At 42.3% G+C, this 21,246-nt stretch overlaps 1 protein-coding gene across 1 annotated transcript in view; it reads right to left on the bottom strand.

Moving 5' to 3' along the window:
* Window positions 1-21,246, bottom strand: part of FRRS1L (ferric chelate reductase 1 like) — an 84,696-nt gene that overhangs the window by 10,801 nt on the left and 52,649 nt on the right. The window contains exon 5 of the mRNA XM_073587756.1: window positions 18,585-18,831. Coding sequence (XP_073443857.1) covers window positions 18,585-18,831 — 247 coding nt within the window. The remainder of the gene's footprint in view (window positions 1-18,584; window positions 18,832-21,246) is intronic.

Genomic DNA, 21,246 nt, shown 5'->3' with positions numbered 1-21,246 from the left:
TTAGGGCTATAAATTGCTTGCCGGATAGATTTTTAAATTTACTATTTTTTTGATTAAACAAAATTTGCAATTCCTTCTCCACTATATCTTGAAATCGGTCCATACACTCAGATCTCGCGTGGACCGGATAAAAATAGGGATTTTTTGTGGAAAAATTTGATGACTGGTTAACATATTCCATGTCTCTATTTTTTCTGTGTCCAAATCTTGTAAAGTTACCAATGACACCTGCTCCTGAAAGTTCATATGTAAAAATTCGTTAGTTATTATCTGAGTGTTGTCATCACATTCTCCTTCTTCATTCATTGTTGTTTGTGAATCATTCAAAAAGTGTTTTTTAACAGTCAAGTTCCGCATGAACTTATTCACATCTAGTATAGTTGTGAACAAATCAAAGTCCTGATCCGGAGCAAAGTTTAACCCCAAAGATAAGATCTCAATTTGATCTGGAGTTAAATCTCTGGATGAATAATTTTGCACATTCTTAATTACTTGGTCATATAATGCTTCTTGCGGGTAGTAATTCCTACTGCGCCTGTGGTGCTTGCGACCCCCGCGCCTCTTGCGTTTTTTGAAAAATGTTGGCCTGTGTTCACACTGGTTGGTGCATTATCATCTGAAGCACTCAAGTAATTATCAGAGGAGTCCGGGTCTGATGATGTAAAGGAAACATGCGGTTTATTAGGTCTAGCTCTTGAATATTTGCGTTTTTTATGAGCATGGCTATGTTTAAGAATGGACTTAGGAGATTTATCAAAATTAGTCCACTTGCCCCAGTCATATACTTTATTACTTGTGTAATCATTAGTATCTCGCACAAATTTTTTCTTTTTTCTGGTAATAACTTCTTCTTCCAAAGCTGAGACTTTCTCATTTATTTTTGCTATGGAAGAATCAAACCATGCCAATGTCTTATATTGCAGTATAGACGAGTTAACTGTTTCCATCTCCTGCTGAATGTCTTTCAGTTTAGACTCTTCCTGCCGAACAATCAGTTTCATTAAATTCTGAGAACAATTACTTAGAATAGTATTCCATTGCTCTATGAATTCATCCGAGTAAATTGTGGTGGGAATTTTTTTAATTCGCAAACCTCTCGGTATCATTTCTTTGCTTACATAATTGTTAAGTGTTTCATGATCCCACCACAGTTTCATTTCCTGCATACGGAGTTTTTCCAAATTATTCAGACATTCATTAAAGCCTGTAACACTGCTGTCTGGCTCTTGCTGATTAGAAAAAACCTCTGCAGCCTTTAAAGACCGATCCCTGTTCAGGTCTGTGGCCATATTAAAACGTGACCTCTGAGAATGTTATCCCGTGTAGGCAAGACGAAAATATTCTTGTATAAACAATATTAGTACTTTAGATATCCATCAATAGATAATGATCTGGGAGCAAGGCAGTCCAACCATAAATTAAAAACAAACAAAAGCCAGCTCACCAAATGTAGACCGCAGACCTCGGAGCTCCGTCTGGACTGACGTGTGATCAATAGGAAAAAGCAATTAGTTCCAGCTGCGTGTAAAAAAATTTCTTCTTTATTTCAACATTAAAATTATGTCATCTTCATAGTATGCCATACACACGGACACGGCAACGCGTTTCGATCTGTAAGATCTTTGTCAGAGCCATAGAGATACACTGATCTCAGCTGCATATATACTGCATTTGATCCAATGACATGCACAAAAACAATCACATGACAATTAACTCATTAAAATTACATAGCAATGTACAAAATAAATTAAAATACATGTTGCAAAAGAAAAATATTTATCTTTTCAACAATAATGAAGCATTAGGTCATTTCGTTTATTTAAACCATTCGGGGATCGGACATCTAGGTGATAAATCCAAAAAGCCTCTCTTGTTAACAGGCGTCGCTTTGAATCTCCGCCGCGGAAAGGAATTTTAACCTGTTCTATTCCTTGCACTTTAAAACTCGAGATGTTTCTAGCATGGTGCCTAATGAAATGCTGCGACACAGCTGATATATTACGATTCATGTTATTCGTATTTTCAATATCATGTAGATGTTCCCTAATGCGCATCTTCATTTTTCTAGATGTACACCCTATATATGATAATTTGCAAATGGTGCAATCTATCTTGTATATTACATTAGTTGAATTACAATTAATATATTGTTTTATGGTATATTGCACTTTATTTGCCGCATCAGAAATTTTTTTTGTAACATTTGCATATCTACATGTTTTGCATTTTGTAGCTCCACATCTGAAAAAACCATTACAGGTTAACCAGGTTTTATTAGTTGTATTTTTAAGAGAAAATAAATTAGGTGATAATTTGTCTCCCAATGTAGGAGCTCTTCTCGATACTATATTAATACCTGGCTTTAATATATCTGCCAATTTACTATCTTCATATAAAATGGGCAAATATCTATTAATGATTCCCTTGATTTGTGGAAATTGGCGACTGAACTGAAAACAAATATACGGTTTCTTTCCAATAACTGTCTCATTTGCGTTGCCACCAGAAAAAATCATTTCATTACGTTTTTTATTTTTTACTATTTGTTGTGCTCGATTCAAAGACCAATCTGGATACATGCGATTTTTTAATTTTTTCTTTACATGTTCCAGTTCACTATCTAGATTGCTCTCTTCACTACAATTACGTTTAAAATGTCAGATAAAGGTGGGGTAGTTGTGGTTCTAGATTCTAGAGATTATTATGATAAAATGATTGAGTTATTGTCAGATGAATTGACATACAGGAAACTGGATTATAACCCTTTAGAACAATTTAGGGATAAAACTAATCAAATTATCATGGAAGGTTTGGAGATAGGAGTTATTACTAAAAAACAGGCAGAATATCTGCAAGTGAAAAAAACGGTGCTTCCAATCATATATGGAGTACCCAAAATACACAAAGGCTGCGGCATTCCTCCTATGCGACCGATTGTCTCAGGCATCGGTTCAGCACATGAGCATTTGTCACAATGGGTCGACACATTGTTGCAACCCCTTGTACAGAGGATGCCTGGCTATATTAGAGATTCTAAACAGGTGTTACAAATGTTCTCTAATAAGATGTGGTTGTCATCATATTCATGGCTGAGTTGCGATGTAGTATCATTATATACATGTATCCCTCATGATTTAGCAATAAGAGCTTTGCAATTTCATTTAAAAAGGTTTAGTAACTACTCTATGGATTTAATCAATTATATCTTGCAAGTAGTAATATTTTTGATGTCACATAATTTTTTCTCCTTCAACCAGTGTTATTATTTACAGTTGAAGGGAGTAGCCATGGGAGCAAAATTTTCACCGTCCCTTGCAAATCTGGTTATGTCGTTTTGGGAATATGAATTCATTTTCTCAGATTCCAATCCTTTTTATGGACAGGTGGCATGGTATGGCAGATATATCGATGATACCCTATTAATTTGGGATGGAGATGTATCTGCCATACCTGCCTTTATGTCATATGTAAATTCTAACCAATATAATATTAAATTTACCCATGAACATAATATGGAACATATATCTTTTTTGGATTTGGATTTATTTGGTGTTGAGGGGGAAATAATCTCTACGAAAACACATCATAAACCCTATAGTGGGAATACTATTTTACATGCAACCAGCAGTCACAATAAACATACCCTTAAAGCAATACCAGTAGGAGAACTCACAAGGGTTAAACGTAATTGTAGTGAAGAGAGCAATCTAGATAGTGAACTGGAACATGTAAAGAAAAAATTAAAAAATCGCATGTATCCAGATTGGTCTTTGAATCGAGCACAACAAATAGTAAAAAATAAAAAACGTAATGAAATGATTTTTTCTGGTGGCAACGCAAATGAGACAGTTATTGGAAAGAAACCGTATATTTGTTTTCAGTTCAGTCGCCAATTTCCACAAATCAAGGGAATCATTAATAGATATTTGCCCATTTTATATGAAGATAGTAAATTGGCAGATATATTAAAGCCAGGTATTAATATAGTATCGAGAAGAGCTCCTACATTGGGAGACAAATTATCACCTAATTTATTTTCTCTTAAAAATACAACTAATAAAACCTGGTTAACCTGTAATGGTTTTTTCAGATGTGGAGCTACAAAATGCAAAACATGTAGATATGCAAATGTTACAAAAAAATTTTCTGATGCGGCAAATAAAGTGCAATATACCATAAAACAATATATTAATTGTAATTCAACTAATGTAATATACAAGATAGATTGCACCATTTGCAAATTATCATATATAGGGTGTACATCTAGAAAAATGAAGATGCGCATTAGGGAACATCTACATGATATTGAAAATACGAATAACATGAATCGTAATATATCAGCTGTGTCGCAGCATTTCATTAGGCACCATGCTAGAAACATCTCGAGTTTTAAAGTGCAAGGAATAGAACAGGTTAAAATTCCTTTCCGCGGCGGAGATTCAAAGCGACGCCTGTTAACAAGAGAGGCTTTTTGGATTTATCACCTAGATGTCCGATCCCCGAATGGTTTAAATAAACGAAATGACCTAATGCTTCATTATTGTTGAAAAGATAAATATTTTTCTTTTGCAACATGTATTTTAATTTATTTTGTACATTGCTATGTAATTTTAATGAGTTAATTGTCATGTGATTGTTTTTGTGCATGTCATTGGATCAAATGCAGTATATATGCAGCTGAGATCAGTGTATCTCTATGGCTCTGACAAAGATCTTACAGATCGAAACGCGTTGCCGTGTCCGTGTGTATGGCATACTATGAAGATGACATAATTTTAATGTTGAAATAAAGAAGAAATTTTTTTACACGCAGCTGGAACTTATTGCTTTTTCCTATTGATCACACGTCAGTCCAGACGGAGCTCCGAGGTCTGCGGTCTACATTTGGTGAGCTGGCTTTTGTTTGTTTTTAGTTTAGATTTCACCTTTCTTGCTTTAGGCTTAGTTAGCTCTCCAGCTGTGCCGAGGCGTCTAGAATCATCATAGGTACGCTCCACGGCTACTGCTAGTTGTGTGGATAGGATCAGGGGTCTGCAATCCGCTTAGTTACCAACCTCTCTGGTTTTCTGTGGCTTAGCCTGGGCCTGCTATCCTCCTCGGTGACCCATTCATAACACAACCCCTTAGGCTATGTGCACACGTAAGCAGAGTTTTCCTGAGCAAAACCTGACTCCTTCCCAGGAAATCCGCATTTTTATTTTTCAAATTTTTTCTGTCGTTTTTGTCGCTTTTTTTACGGACTCATTGAATATAGTTGAAAATGCGGATTTTTCCACAAAATTAATGAACATGCTGTGTTTTTTTCCGTAATGCATTTTTTTTGTGGAAAAAAACGCATCATGTACACAAAAATTGTGGAATTCATTCTAATAATGGGATTCTTAATGTATGCATTTTTAATGCGAACATGTGCACACACAGCCTTAAGGTTAAAGATTCAGCAAAGAGAAATTAGCAACTTCTAGCAGCTCAATTTTTTAACCTATCTACTAGACACAGAAAATGCCTTTGTCTCTGATTTTCACATCCTCCTGAGACTGGTGTTTGTGTGCTCTATATATCGCCTTTTTCCATACCTGTTTTTTAAATACTTTTCCACTTAATAGGAATATACCATGTGTAACCAATATGACATTGCTCTACGTTTGCCTTGTTTCCAAATTATTGACATTAAGAGGAATCTGTAGTTTTTGCTACCTGTACACCAAAATCCTACCACTGATATAAAACAGACAACTCATCCTTAAAAATAAACAAGCCCTCACACAGCCATGCTGGCGAAAAAATAAAAAATATTATGGCTCCTGGAATGTGACAATGAAAAAACAAAAAACAAATAATTTGTCCTAGAAGCCTAAAATGGGCACATCCTTAAAGAGGACTTGTCACCAGGTCAAAATTGAACAGTTTTTTTCTCATATTTTATTCCCACTGCTCTCCTGAGTTTTTTTTTTTAAATCCACTATAAGGTTCCAAAGATATGGAATCTTTTAATTAGTGTTAGTCTTTATGGTCTTTACCAGGGAAACAGTGCTCACAGGGTAATTATGCACCGCAGTCTAAAGACCCACACACCTCCAGGGAATCCTGTGAGCAACGCACCCTTATACAGATGCATTATATTATTCACACTATTGTGCCACACTAAGGTAGCCTGACTGTATGCTTTGCACTCAGGACTGTATTGCAATAGTTGACATTATATTATTGTGAAGCAGCTGTTGTTCACTTGTATTAGTGGGTTGTTCCCTGCACCTTATTCCTTGACACTTTTTATAGTGAGCAGGCTGTTCCTTGTTTACTACCCTTTTGCACATTTGCACTTTATTCTTGTTGCACTTTAACACATATGTTTATTGTTGTTCTCACATTTTGTGATCCTAATTATTTTATTTGTGAGTATTTATTAGGCACATTTTTTGTATTAAGGTTGCCCATTGGTATATAATATAAACGCTATATTTTTTTTTATGGGCTTTTCACCCTGATAACTTATTGAGATATATAATCTTGTCTATTCCCTTTGTATAATTTGTACCTACTGGGGCATATATGTGAGATACAGATTAGACTTGTTTTGGGCCTATTTTTGATTTTTATATATCTATGTATTCTTTTATTTATTATGTTGGTGTGTTTTTAATATGTACGGTGCTATGTACTACCTATCATTAATAAAGGTTTTTATTTAAAACTATGTTTTATGTCCCAATTTTATAGATATAATTTATTTATATAGAGATTCTTCCATACTTACGGATTTTTGCACTGTTTTGCTTGATCACCGAATGATCTGCCATTCAAACTTCATGCAGATATACTTTTTTGATAAAGGGTATTACTATCTTTTATATCTTATTTTATAATATTTGATATTTTATCTATCACTCTTATTATCTGCTGTGTCTTACTGGGTTGAAGTCTTGACAAAGGCTCTGGAAAAGCGCTATGGCTCCTCACCCCCCCGAATGAAATACAGCAAATTCTGCAATCTCAAATCCTAATGCACCCCTCTCTTCTGAGACCCACAGTGTGCCTAAACCACATATAGCATCTACATGTTTGGCACTTCTGTAGCAATGAGAGCTAAGCAGTACTGTACATAGACTTTGCCACGTTCACAAGAAATTGTGTAACAAATTTTAGTGCCATTTTAACCCATTTCCCCAAGTGAAAATGTAAAAACTTCTGTGAGCCACCTGTGGTGTCAACATTCTCACTGGACCCCTACAATGAGGGGTGTAGTTTCTAAAATGGGGTCACTTATGTGAAATTCCGATGTTATGGGACCTCAGGGTCTCTAACAATGTGCTATGGCACCCTCAAACCATTCCAGCAAAATCTGAAGGTCAACATGGCACTCCTCTTCTGAGCTTTGCACTTTACCTCAAATGAATTTTTCAACCAAATATGGGGTAATGGCGTGCTCAGGCAAACTTGAGTAACAAATTATATAGTTGGTTTTTGCCTACTATGCCTTTTGAAAATTAAAAACTTGGGGCCAAAGCAACATTTTAGTGGGAAAAAATGGTAATTTTCCATTGACTAAGCCCAATGTTATGCAATTCTGTGAATCGTTTGAAAGATAATAATGCTCACTACATCCCTAGATGAATTCCTCAAGTGGTTTAGTTTCCAAAATGGGGTCACTTGTGGGAGTTTCGTGCAGTTTTGGCATGTCAGGGTCTCTTCAAATGTGACAAGGCATCCGCAATCTATTCCAGCCAAAATTGAGCTCCAAACTTCAATTGGCACTCCTTCCCTTCCAAGCCTTGCCATGCGTCCAAACAAGAGTTTTCCACCACATATGGAGTATCAATGTACTCATTGAAATTGCACAACAAATTGTATGGTCTATTTTCTCCTGTTACCTTTGTGAAAATTAAAAATTTGGGACTAAAGCAACATTTTTGTGAAAAAATGTATTTTTTTTATTTTTATATCTCAATGTTATAAAATTCTGTGAAGCATCTGAGGGTTCAAGTTGTTCACCACACATCTAGATAAATTCCTTGAGGGTTGTAGTGTCCTAAATGGAATCAAATGTGGGTTTATCCACTGTTTAGGCACATAAGGGGCTCTGCAAACGCAACATGGCATCCGTTATATATTCCAGCCAATTTTGCTTTCCAAAAGTCCAATGGTGCTCTTTCTCCTCCGAGCCCTGTCGTGCACTCAAACAGTAGTTTTCCACCACATATGGAGTACCGGCGTACTCCTGAGAAACTGAACAAATTGTATGGTCCATTTTCTCCTGTTATACTTCTGAAAATTAACAATTAAGGGTTAAAAGAACATTTTTGTGTGAAAAATTGAAATATTCATTTTTTCCTTCCACATTGCTTTAATTCCTATGAAGCACCTAAAGGGTTAATACATTTTTGAATGTGTTTTTGAGCACTTTGAGAGGTGCAGATTTTAAAATAGTGTCACTTGTGGATATTTCTGTAATACAGGCCCCTCAAAGTCACTTCAAACATGATGTTGTCCCTAAAAAATACAGTTTTGTAAATTTTCTTGGAAAAATGAGAAATTGCTGATAATCTTTTAACCCTTCTAACGTCCTAACAAAAAAAAAATTATGTTTAAAAAATGATGCAGATGTAAATTAGACATGTGGGAAATATTTGAAAATTGCAAAACTTTCAAAATTTTTGCTAAAATTCAGATATTTTGACAAATAAACACAAAAAATATCAACCTAAATTCTACCACTATCATGAAGTACAACATGTCACAAAAAAATCTCAGAATCACTGGGATTTGTTGAAGTGTTCCAGAGTTATTACTTCATAACGTGACAGTGATCAGAATTGAAAAAATTGGCCTGGTCAGGAGGGTGAAAACAGGATTCGGGGGAAGAGGTTAAATGGGTTGTCCAGTCAAAACCGAGAAGTCTGCAGTCACTCTGTGTGGGACCAGAGGGTATGATTGAGTTATACATACCCCCGGCCAGTGGAGGTGGTATCGTTTCATACATTTGTTTAGAGTCGAGGCCAAGCCCCGTCTACTGACTGACACGGTCGGCCAGTGGGTGTGACTGACTAGAGTGTGCGGCCTCGCTCCATACATAACTCATATATCCCCACAACGCACAGTACATGTGCTGGGGGGATTCATAAATCTTCAGTCACACAGAGTGACTGCAGACTTATCGGATTTGAGCGGACAACTTCTTTAAGGGGCTAACATTCTGTAACAATTAAAAAAGTGCCATCTGCTGAATGCTTAACACAACCCAATGATATAAATTTCCAGGGACAAGGGAAGTTCCAAATTGCTAGCTTATTGCTAGGTGGGACACAAGTGCTGGAAACTGCTGCCTCAATCGTCTCGCCAAAGCTTTGACTGTCACAGCTCTAATTAGAGGTCAGAATGTGTTAGGCACTACATGCTTACATAAGTGTGAATGTGCATACTCGGCATATGTAAATGTGCATCTACGTTTGTCCTTCCTTTTTTGCTGCACCTGTTCTGTGTAGGTGCTAAGTGATGAGCGTTACAGATGCCAGATACAAACAGAATATTTTGCACAGGCGATGAAAGCATCCAGCACATATACAGAAAATACAGCCAGAGAAGAGGTCATGTTAGTAAATCACAAGGCCACTACCAACCTATAGTAATGATGACCATGGAGTCCACTGCCTACACACAATGCAGCGACGTGAGATTTGTAGTATGGAATGATATGCTCTTGGCTAGATGAGTTGTGGTCCTGTGTTTGTGCAGTAACTTTGCTCCCATTATCTGGGCATTTATTACTGCTTAGCACTGTTACTTTATAGCATCGAATCCTAAGGTCAAGGTTTGATGGATATCGTTTGTGAACAGCAGTTTTTAGCTCTTTCTACAGATTCTTGATTGGATTCAGGTCTGAACTTTGACTTGGCCATTCTAACACCTGGATACGTTTATTTGTGAACCATTCCATTGTAGATTTTGCTTTATGTTTGGGATCATTGTCTTGTTGAAAGACAAGTCTCCGTCCCAGTCTCAGGTCTTTTGCAGACTCAAACAGGTTTTCTTCAAGAATGGTCCTGTATTTGGCTCCATCCATATTCCCATCAATTTTAACCATCTTCCCTGTTCCTGCTGAAGAAAAGCAGGCCCAAACCATGATGCTGCCACCACCATGTTTGACAGTGGGGATGGTGTGTTCAGGGTGATAAGCAGTGTTGCCTTTACGCCAAACATATTGTTTGGCATTGTTGCCAAAAAGTTCAATTTTGGTTTCATCTGACCAGAGCACCTTCTTCCACACGTTTGGTGTGTCTCCCAGGTGGCTTGTTGCAAACTTTAAATGACACTTTTTATGGATATCTTTGAGAAATGGCTTTCTTCTTGCCACTCTACTATAAAGGCCAAATTTGTGCAGTGTATGATTGATGTCCTATGGACAGACTGTCCAACCTCAGCTGTAGATCTCTGCAGTTCATCCAGAGTGATCATGGGCCTCTTGGCTGCATCTATGATCAGTCTTCTCCTTGTTTGAGATGAAAGTTTAGAAGGACGGCCAGGTCTTGGTAGATTTGCAATGGTATGTGTTAGGCGTCGGATTTCTGGCTCTGCACAGTAGGAATCCAGAGCCGTACATTCAGCGGTCTCCTATTCCGCTCCAACCGCTCAGGGCCCTGCTCAGCAATCACGGCGAGCCAGGCGTGCTGCTCAGACTTGTTCTGTGAGCCTGCATGTTGCTGCCACCTCTGGTGCAGCAATGGTAGCGCAACCTGTTCAGCAGGGAACCGTTCCAGAGGCTAAGTCCTCGTGCCGTGCTACTGGGCATGCCCGCAACTTGATCTCTAACTGGAGAGCAGAGGTCACGTGCTCAGGTCCTGCGTCGGATCTGATTGGTTCCTTCCAGGGTACTGGAAGGTCCCGGAAGTGCATGGCTATAAAAAGCCTGCATGTTGGCTCGGCCATGCGCTAGTGTAGCATATTATGCTGTGTGTGTATAGTGATGGATGCATGGACTGGTGACTGACTTATTAAGAAACCCCTTGCCTCTGATAATACGAATGGTGACAGAGTGTTGGTTAGTCAGCACCAGATTGTGGCAAGCTATACACCACTGTGCCTCCTGCACTGCACACTAGCGTCCGACGGTGTCCGGTCTTCTGGCGCCGTCGTGCAGCAGCTATAGTTAATGCCGCGCTGCAGTAGCAGCGTCCATTGGCGGTTGCGGCTGCAACGCCACTTGCTGGTCATCCTGTGAGGCTAACAGGGCCAGCGTCCTTACATTCTTTATTGTAAGGCGACTCTGTGTCTTAACGGAGCCGCTCTTAGCGTTCGGGTGACGTTAACGCGAGCGTAGTACTTTACCTTTTGGTGCATCTGCCATTGTCCAGCAGCGGTCTTACCATCTACCGCACGGTGGACCCCGGGCGGCGAACGCACCTCATATTATTTATATCTGGTGCGTTCCACCAACCCTAACATTACACTAGCGCCAGGGTCTGGCTGGTAATGGCAGACGTGCAACAGTTGCAGCGCTATATTCAGCAGCTGGAGAGCAGGTTGGCGGCTGTTGAGAGCGCCAACTCAGCTGCGAATACTGCGCTAGCTGCTGCTCAGACAGTTGCTGAGGCTGTTACACGTGTGCCCGCACTTTTGCCCACGCCGACAGTCACTCGCCTCCCGCTTCCCGACAAGTTTTCGGGTGATAGCGCCACCTGTAGGGGATTCGTGAGCCAGTGCTCAGTTCAGCTCGAGTTACTGGCTGCATGGTTTCCTACAGAGCGGGCTAAGGTGGGCTTTATTGCATCACTCTTGTCTGGCCAGGCATTACAGTGGGCTACACCGTTGTGGGAACGTGATGATCCTGTGGTTCAGGGTGCTGCTCAGTTCCTCGCGGCCCTGAAGCAGGTCTTTTTGGGACCACAGATCACACACGACACCTCTCTTCAACTTCTGTCCCTAACACAGGGGTCACTCTCGGTCAGCCATTATGCCGTCCGGTTCCGGACACTGGCTTCCGAATTAGAGTGGCCGGACAAAGTATTAGTCCCGGTGTTTTGGAGAGGGTTGGCTGGGCATGTAAGAGATGCTCTAGCTACTAGAGAAGTTCCCACAAGTCTGGAGGAATTGATTGCAGTTTCCACCCGCATTGACCTCCGGTTAATGGAGCGCGGGCTGGAACGTGCACAATCCAGACAAAGGGTTAATTTGGCTCCCACTTTCACCGAGCCGCTGCGTTATCCTGCACAGGAGCTCGTACCCTCTGAACCTATGGAGGTGTCTCGCACCGACTCCAAGCCACCACCGGTGCAAAGCTATGTACGCTGCTATCAGTGCCGACAATTTGGTCACTCGGCTAGCACGTGTCCTTTGCGGGCGAAAAAACGCCTACGTCCTGTGGTCATAGGAAGTGGTCAGTCCAACATGAAACCCTTCTCACCCAAATCGGTATTCCGGGGTACCTTAGACAGTGGTCCCTTCACCTGGGAGGCAGAGGTTATCGTGGATTCCGGGGCCGAAGGGAATTTTATGTCCTCAACCTTCGCCCAGAAACACGCTATCCCACAGGTGTTGCTGCCTCAACCACTGACCATCATGGTGGTTAATGGGGCGCATTTGCCCACTCAGGTAACCCATCAGACAGTTCCACTTGGGCTTTCTATCTCTCCCTCCCATCGAGAGATCTTGTCCCTGCTCATTTTGCCTGATGGTATTGACCAGGTGCTACTTGGTCTTCCCTGGCTCCGTTGCCACTCTCCTCATATCGAGTGGGCATCAGGGAAAATACTGGCTTGGAGCAAGTATTGTGAAGGAAGGTGTCTGAAGGGCAGTCTTCAGGTGGCTTCCACTGAAGTGCCTGTAGATCTCTCCGCGGTTCCTAAATCCTACCATCAGTACGCGGACGTCTTCTCCAAAACATCTGCGGAGACGCTCCCGCCACACCGCCCATATGATTGCCCGATAGACCTCATGCCAGGCACAGAACCTCCTAGGGGTTGTGTGTATCCCCTATCACTCCCCGAAACAGAAGCTATGTCACAATATATCCGGGAGAACCTGGCTAGAAGTTTTATCAGGAAGTCGGTGTTGCCGGCTGGTGCAGGGTTCTTTTTCGTTCAGAAGAAAAGCGGAGAGTTACGTCCCTGCATTGAATACAGAGGTCTCAATGCCATAACAGTAAAGAACAAATACCCTCTTCCGCTGATCTCTGAACTGTTTGACAGGTTGCGAGGGGCCCGGATCTTTACGAAACTAGATCTACGGGGGGCATACAACCTGATCGGCATTCGCGAGGGAGACGAGTGGAAGACAGCCTTTAATACCAGGGATGGCCACTATGAATATCTGGTCATGCTCGTCGGCCTGTGTAATGCGCCAGCTGTCTTCCAAGATTTCGTCAATGACATCTTCCTCGACATGTGCTCTACTTCGTTAGTGGTCTATCTGGATGACATACTCATCTTCTCGCCAGATTTGACCACTCACCGGGGAGACGTATGCAGGGTCTTCGACCGTCTACGGGCGAACTCTCTATACGCCAAGCTGGAGAAATGTCAGTTTGAGCAGGAGTCCTTGCCGTTCCTGGGCTACATCATCTCGGCCCAGCGATTGGCTATGGATCTGGCCAAACTATAAGCGGTGATGGACTGGCAGGAACCCCATTCACTCACAGCGGTGCAGCGCTTCTTAGGGTTCGTAAATTATTACCGCCAGTTTATACCGCACTTCTCCACATTGGTGGCTCCCTGGGTTGCTCTCACCAAGAAAGGAGCTAATCCTAATGCTTGGTCTGAACAGGTCTCCAAGGCCTTCTTGTCTATTAAATCCCACTTTGCTGGCGCTCCCATCCTACATCGTCCCGATGTGAATAAGCCATTTATACTGGAGGTAGATGCCTCTTCCGTCGGTGCAGGAGCAGTCCTCTTCCAGAAGGATGCTCAAGGTCAGAAGCATCCATGCTTCTTCTTCTCAAAGACCTTCTCACCGGCAGAGAAGAATTACTCCATCGGTGACAGAGAGCTGCTGGCCATGAAGTTGGCCTTTTCTGAGTGGAGACATCTCCTGGAGGGGGCTCGGTTTCCCTTCCAGGTATACACGGATCACAAAAATCTGGTCTATTTGCAGACGGCCCAGCGCCTGAACTCCCGTCAGGCTAGGTGGTCGCTTTTCCCGCTTCCGCTTCTCCCTGCATTTTCTCTCCGGAGAGAAGAACGTCCGTGCGGATGCTCTTTCACCCTCGGTGGTTTCTGCGGAAGAGGGAGAGGCTGAGCCTCGGCTTAATCTCCCGCCGGAGAGTTTTACGACCGTGGCTCCAGTTTCACTTGAGTCAGTGCCACCGGGTAAGACCTTGGTGCCTCCTCAGCTACGGCCGGAGGTCCTCGCCTGGGCACACGCCTCCAGGGTGGGTGGTCATTTTGGTAATAAACGGATCACCGAACTCCTGGCAAGGTCATATTGGTGGCCGCATATGGCTCGAGATGTCAGGGAATATGTGCAAGCATGCGTCTCGTGTGCTCAGAACAGACCCTCTAGACAGAGGCCGTTGGGGCTGTTATATCCCTTGCCAGTGGTGGATAGACCATGGGAGATGGTTGGTATGGATTTCATAGTTGGCCTGCCCAAGTCTGGTGGCAGTACGGTCATCTGGGTGGTCACCGACCATTTTTCCAAAATGGTGCATCTGGTGCCACTCGCACGCTTGCCTTCCGCTCGTGGTCTTGCCACTTTGTTCATTAAGCACGTATTCCGTTTGCATGGCATGCCGGACAAAATCGTGAGTGACCGAGGGCCCCAGTTTGCGTCTCGGTTTGGGAGAGAGCTCGGCAGCTTACTCAGCATTGAGCTAAATTTGTCCTCCGCTTACCATCCCGAGACAAATGGCTTGGTCGAGAGAGCCAATCAGACCTCGGTCACCTACATACGGCATTTTGTCTCTGCCAGGAAGGATGACTGGGGATCCTTGCTACCATGGGCCGAATTTGCCCTAAACAATGCGGTGGCTGATTCCGCTGGTCAGACGCCCTTTCTCCTAAACTACGGCCAACATCCACGCGTCCCTGTCCCGATGCCAGTGTCCTCCACTGACTCCAGGGTGACAGACTGGGCAGTGGAGGTCCGGGACATTTGGGATCGCACTCAGGATGCTATCCGTGCTTCTAAGGAAAGGATGAGGGCGTCCGCCGACAAGCATCGGCGACCCGCTCCAAGCTTCTCCCCTGGCGACATGGTGTGGCTCTCCACCCGAAATATCAAACTGCGGGTCAAGTCCCCCAAGTTCGCGCTGCATTACATTGGACCATTCAAGGTCCTCAAGCGAATTAGCTCGGTGGTCTATCACCTGGCCCTTCCTCCACATTTAGCCATTTAGGATGTGTTTCATGTGTCCCTCCTCAAACCAGTTCACATGGCTCGGTTTTCAGAGTCATCGGCCCGGTCGTCAGACTTATCGTTGGACAAGTTTGAGGTTAATGCGATCGTAGGGCGCAGGTTTGTCCGTGGCAAAAAATTTATTTAGTGGATTGGAAGGGTCATGGGCCTGAGGCTCGAACCTGGAAGCCGATGGAAAACATCCACGCACCGCTCCTGATCCCAGTGAGGCACAGAGGGGGAGGGGCCCTAGGAGGGGGGGTAATGTTAGGCATCAGATTTCTGGCTCTGCACAGCAGGAATCCAGAGCCGTACATTCAGCGATCTCCCATTTCGCTCCGACCGCTCAGGGCCCTGCTCAGCAATCACGGCGAGCCAGGCGTGCTGCTCAGACTTGTTCTGTGAGCCTGGATGTTGCTGCCACCTCTGGTGCAGCAATGGTAGCGCAAACTGTTCAGCAGGGAACCGTTCCAGAGGCTAAGTCCTCGTGCCGTGCTACTGGGCATGCCCGCAACTTGATCTCTAACTGGAGAGCAGAGGTCACATGCTCAGGTCCTGCGTCGGATCTGATTGGTTCCTTCCAGGGTACTGGAAGGTCCCGGAAGCGCATGGCTATAAAAAGCCCGCATGGCGTCTCGGCCATGCGCTAGTGTAGCATATTATGCGGTGTGTGTATGGTTCATGGATGCATGGACTGGTGACTGACTTATTAAGAAACCCCTTCCCTCTGATAATACGAATGGTGACAGAGTGCTGGTTAGTCAGCGCCAGATTGTGGCAAGCTACACACCACTGTGCCTCCTGCACTGCACACTAGCGTCCGACGGTGTCCGGTCTTCCGATGCTGCCGTGCAGCGGCTATAGTTACTGCCGCGCTGCAGTAGCAGCGTCCATTGGCGGTTGCGGCTGCAACGCCACTCGCTGGTCATCCTGTGAGGCTAACAGGGCCAGCGTCCTTACATTCTTTATTGCAAGGCGACTCTGTGTCTTAACAAAGCCGCTCTTAGCGTTCGGGTGACGTTAACCCGAGCGCAGTACTTTACCTTTTGGTGCATCTGCCATTGTCCAGCAGCAGTCTTACCATCTACCGCACGGTGGACCCCGGGCAGAGAACGCACCTCCTATTATTTATATCTGGTGCGTTCCGCCGACTCTAACAGTATGATACTCAATCCATTTCAATATGATCGCTTGCACAGTGCTACTTGGAATGTTTAAAGTTTTGTAAATCATTTTGTATCCAAATCCAGCTTTAAACTTCTCCACAACCGTATCACGGACCTGCCTGTTGTGTTCCTTGGTCTTCATGATGCTCTCTGTGCTTCAAACAGAACACTGAGAGTATCAAAGAGCAGGTGCATTTATACCGAGACTTGATTACACACAGGTGAATTATATTTATCATCATTAGTCATGTAGGACAACATTGGATCATTCAGAGAGCCACAATGAACTTCTGGAGTGAGTTTGCTGCACTGAAAGTAAAGGGGCCGAATAATATTGCACACCCCACCTTTCCGTTTTTGACTTTCCACAAAAATTTAAAATAACCAATAAATTTAGTTCAACTTTACAATTGTGTTCCACTTGTTGATTCTTCACCAAAAATTTACATTTGGTATCTTTATATTTGAAGCATGATATGTGGGAAAAGGTTAAAAAGTTCCAGGGGACCGAATACTTTCACAAGGCACTGTATATGGTAGAAAAAGGAGAAAGGGTCAACAAGGAGGGTAAATAATAAACATAAATCTACGTATGATACACTAGTACACTTGGGGTTATTTAGTTTGGAGAATCGAAGGCTTAGGGGTGATCTTATTACAATGTATAAATATATGCGGTGACAGTACAAAGACCTTTCTAATGATCTTTTTACTCGTAGTCCTGTGACGGGGACAAGGGGGCATCCTCTACGTCTGGAGGAAAGAAGGTTTAAGCATACTCACAGATGCGGATTCTTTACTGTAAGAGCAGTGAGACTATGGAACTCTCTGCCATATGATGTTGTAATGAGTGATTCCCTACTAAAATTTAAGAAGGGACTGGATGCCTTTCTTGAAACGTATAATATTACAGGGTATATACACTAGTTTCCTTAATATTGCGTTGATCCAGGGAGCTAGTCTGATTGCCGTATGTGGAGTCGGGAAGGAATTTTTTTCCCCAATGTGAAGCTTACTGTTTGCCACATGGGGTTTTTTTTGCCTTCCTCTGGATCAACATGTTAGGGCAAGTTAGGACAGGATATGGGTTGAACTATATGGACTTAAAGTCTCCCTTCAACCTTAATAACTATGTTACTATGTAGCAGAAAAATATTTAGAACTAGCTGAAGAGCCCGGTGTTGCCTGGGCATAGTAACCAACTGTGGTTAGTTATAACAAATTATAATGATTATATTGCACATAAAAACCGTGCATCTAATCCTATCCTGTGTGATACTGACTGCTGAGCTGTATATCTAATCCTATCCTGTGTGATACTGACTGCTGAGCCGTGTATCTAATACTATTCTGTGTGATACTGTGTGCTGAGCTGCGTATCTAATCCTATCCTGTGTAATACTGTCTGCTGAGCCGTGTATCTATTCCTATCCTGTGTGATACTGACTGCTGAGCTGTGTATCTAATCCTATCCTGTGTGATACTGACTGCTGAGCTGTGTATCTAATCCTATCCTGTGTGATACTGACTGCTGAGCCGTGTATCTAATCCTATCCTGTGTGATACTGGGCTCCCCCTGCAGTCTATGTCAGAGGGTGGTCTGTGTTGGCACGGTAATAAATTGTGTTATTTCCAGCTTTACAGAAGGACGATAACACAATAGAAATGATAAGAATAATAGGCCTCAGTTACCACAACTGTCTACAAAGTGATATACATTTGTGGCCATAAATATTAGAACAGTTCATAGATAAGGAGTGTGAATGTTTTATGGTCCTCTGATTGGCCATATCTGTCTATCATTCTCCCATAATGACAATTCTGCTTCACATCACTTGTCTTATCTATTGCATTATTTCTCTGCTGTGTTGTGTATAAATATGCGATTATTCAGATTTTGTATTAGTCTTTGCCTGATGAAGAGACCTGAGTAGTCTCGAAAGCTTGCAATTTGATACCTCTTTTCAGTTAGCCATTAAAAGGTATCAACCACTGAGGACTCTCAATTCTAAATATTCTTCTATCTACTGGCTAACACGGTACAAAGACATATATCTTTCCTGTTACAATAGTAAAAATGAATATGCTTCTCACCCTGAATTGCAGGGCCCCAGGCAAACAGATAATACCAGCTTAGGTGCAAATCAACTATCGTCTCATCTCTGGGAACATAGACAGGACGTTTGAAGCGGCAAGTTACTCGGTTGTTTTCAAATACGCCTTCTTCATCTCTAGCTGGATTCCTCTGGATCTCTTTAGCCCACTGTCCAACATTATAAAAGTGCTGTATGCGGACCCTTCCATTATCATCATGTACACAGGCCATGACGTCATCCCCTCCCTACAATAGAAACCATTATCATGAAAAAAATTGTAAAACATTAAACGTAATTATGAATGTAACAATGCACATAATTAAACAGATATTATGATATTTACAAATAAATTTCAATGATTACGTGACAAGTTATCCATTTTGGACAGGACAATCCCTTTAATACTTACATTTTATAAAACCATTATAATCAATGGTAAATCGGTATACCAAAAGATACGTACAATACATAAAAATAGAAGAACATTACAGGGTAAACAATATGCCAGCTGAGGGCAAGGAGCAAGCAAAAGTATTAGGATGTGCTGTCTGAGGGCACAATAGCACTTGTAAAATTCTACTGCAGTTAGTATAGCTGAATATATTCAATTCCATTCCAATCGGTGAAATGCATAGAGCTTTGATAATGGTTATTGTCTTAAAAAAGACAGTTGATGCTAGTGCTATCAAGAGGAGGTTTGGTTGCCATTACGAATGTGAAAACTTTCAACCCCATATACAGTACCATTATAGACCATAGTTGGTTCCAGTCCTATAGGTGAGAAATATAGAACAGAGATAGTGTTTGCCATTGCATGTCGTGATAAGCACATTGGAGAAAGGCAACTTTTTGGTGGACGCTTGGGTACCTTAGGACCAAAAAATCATTTAGTTCTTCTGCACCAGTATAACATATGGAACAAAGACTATTGGTAATGTCCCATAAGAAACAGTTGAGGTCGATTCTGTGACACTATGCAAAATACAAGATATAATTGTGGCCGCACTCAGCTGTGCATGATAGCAACATCAGTGATATGGCCAGGTGCCGCTGCAGTGGAATAATGACAATAGAAAAAGGAAAAGAAAAAGCACCACTGCAAAAAAAGCACACACTGCACCAATTAAAGTGACAACTGAAATAAGTAATTTTTATTGATACAAAAGTTATACACAATAAAAACATGATAAAATCACAAAACTACGGCATCCATGGTACCTAAAATGCATATCAATACAAAAATGTCATACGTATAAGTACATAAAATGTGAGCATATAATCCAGCGACACTATAGCACTATTGCAGTATACCTCCCTATTCCCAGGCTCATGAGGACTAAATAACCCTAAACAAAGCCCAGCCCATAATAAAGCAACCACAAACAAAAATCCATGTTATATAGTTTTCATGCTAGGACCCTAATAAGCCCAGATAGCAAGGAGAAGGGGAAAGAGAAGTTAACTCCACATGTCAGTGGTGCCAGGACATGTAGTAAGGCAACACAATATCTAAAACTGCCACCAAGACAATCAATAGTCGCAATGGAAATAAAGATATACGGATGCCATACCCAGGACCATTACCCACGCGTATCACCGTAACCTGTACGGCTTCGTCCCCTGAGAAACAGCTCAGCTAAGCAGCCTGGCAATCACCTGGAATAATGAACCCTTGGAGACAGCAGACACTTCCCAATGTCAAATTGGATAGGAGACCTGTCAATCAACACACTGACAGCTCAGCATGCCCCTGTACCAGATAGTATGGCTGAGCTGTCAATCAAAGTACTTAGAGCTTCAGCACCCCCTGTACCAGAGTCGACGGCCGAGCTGTCAGTAACTGCATCCCAGACACTCTGAGGGGTGGAACCGTGACAGATGCCCTATATCCCAATAAGGATTTTAAATTTATCCCATTTCCCTCTCAGTTAGTGGGCTATATGGAACTCTGGAATGTACACATGTGGTCAAAATGGTTGGTACCCCTTGTTTAATGACAGAAAAACCCACAGTGGTGACAGAAATAACTTGAACCTGACAAAAGTAATAATAAATCAAAAATCTATGAAAATGAACAAATGAAAGTCAGACATTGCTTTTAAACCATGCTTCCACATAATTTAAAAAAAAATAAAACTCATGAAATAGGCCTGGACAGAAATAATGGTACCCCTGAAAATAATGTGACAAAAGGAACATGTTAAATCAAGGTGTGTCCAATAATTAGCATCACAGGTGTCTACAATCTTGGAATCAGTGAGTGGGCCTATATAGAGGGCAGGGCCGGACTGGCCATCTGACAATTCTGGCAAAAGCCAGAAGGGCCTGTCTGGTCAAGGGCTGCCTTGTCTACTACGTTGCTAACAGAATCGGTGTTCTCAAGACACCCATACTTTAAGAGTTGTGATGGAGCACAAAGTCACTTATCCCAGCAGGCCACAGGTGTCATTAGAAATATCGGTCTTGTAGTAAATGTTGCTTTCTTCAATCCAGGGTAATATATCCCATCTGGTGCTTGGGGACGGGGACAGCATGGGCCTGTGTGATTTCAAATGCCAGGGCTGAATTTCAGCCCCAGTCCGTACCTGATAGAGGGCTACAGATACTCACTGTGCTGTTTGGTGACATGGTGTCTATCACACTCAACATGGACCATAGGA

Source organism: Dendrobates tinctorius, unplaced genomic scaffold (assembly GCF_039654945.1).
Source record: "Dendrobates tinctorius isolate UK_male_01 unplaced genomic scaffold, ASM3965494v1 ptg000102l, whole genome shotgun sequence".
In the NCBI taxonomy this organism is placed as follows: domain Eukaryota; kingdom Metazoa; phylum Chordata; class Amphibia; order Anura; family Dendrobatidae; genus Dendrobates; species Dendrobates tinctorius.
This window is presented reverse-complemented; position numbering and strand designations above follow the sequence as displayed.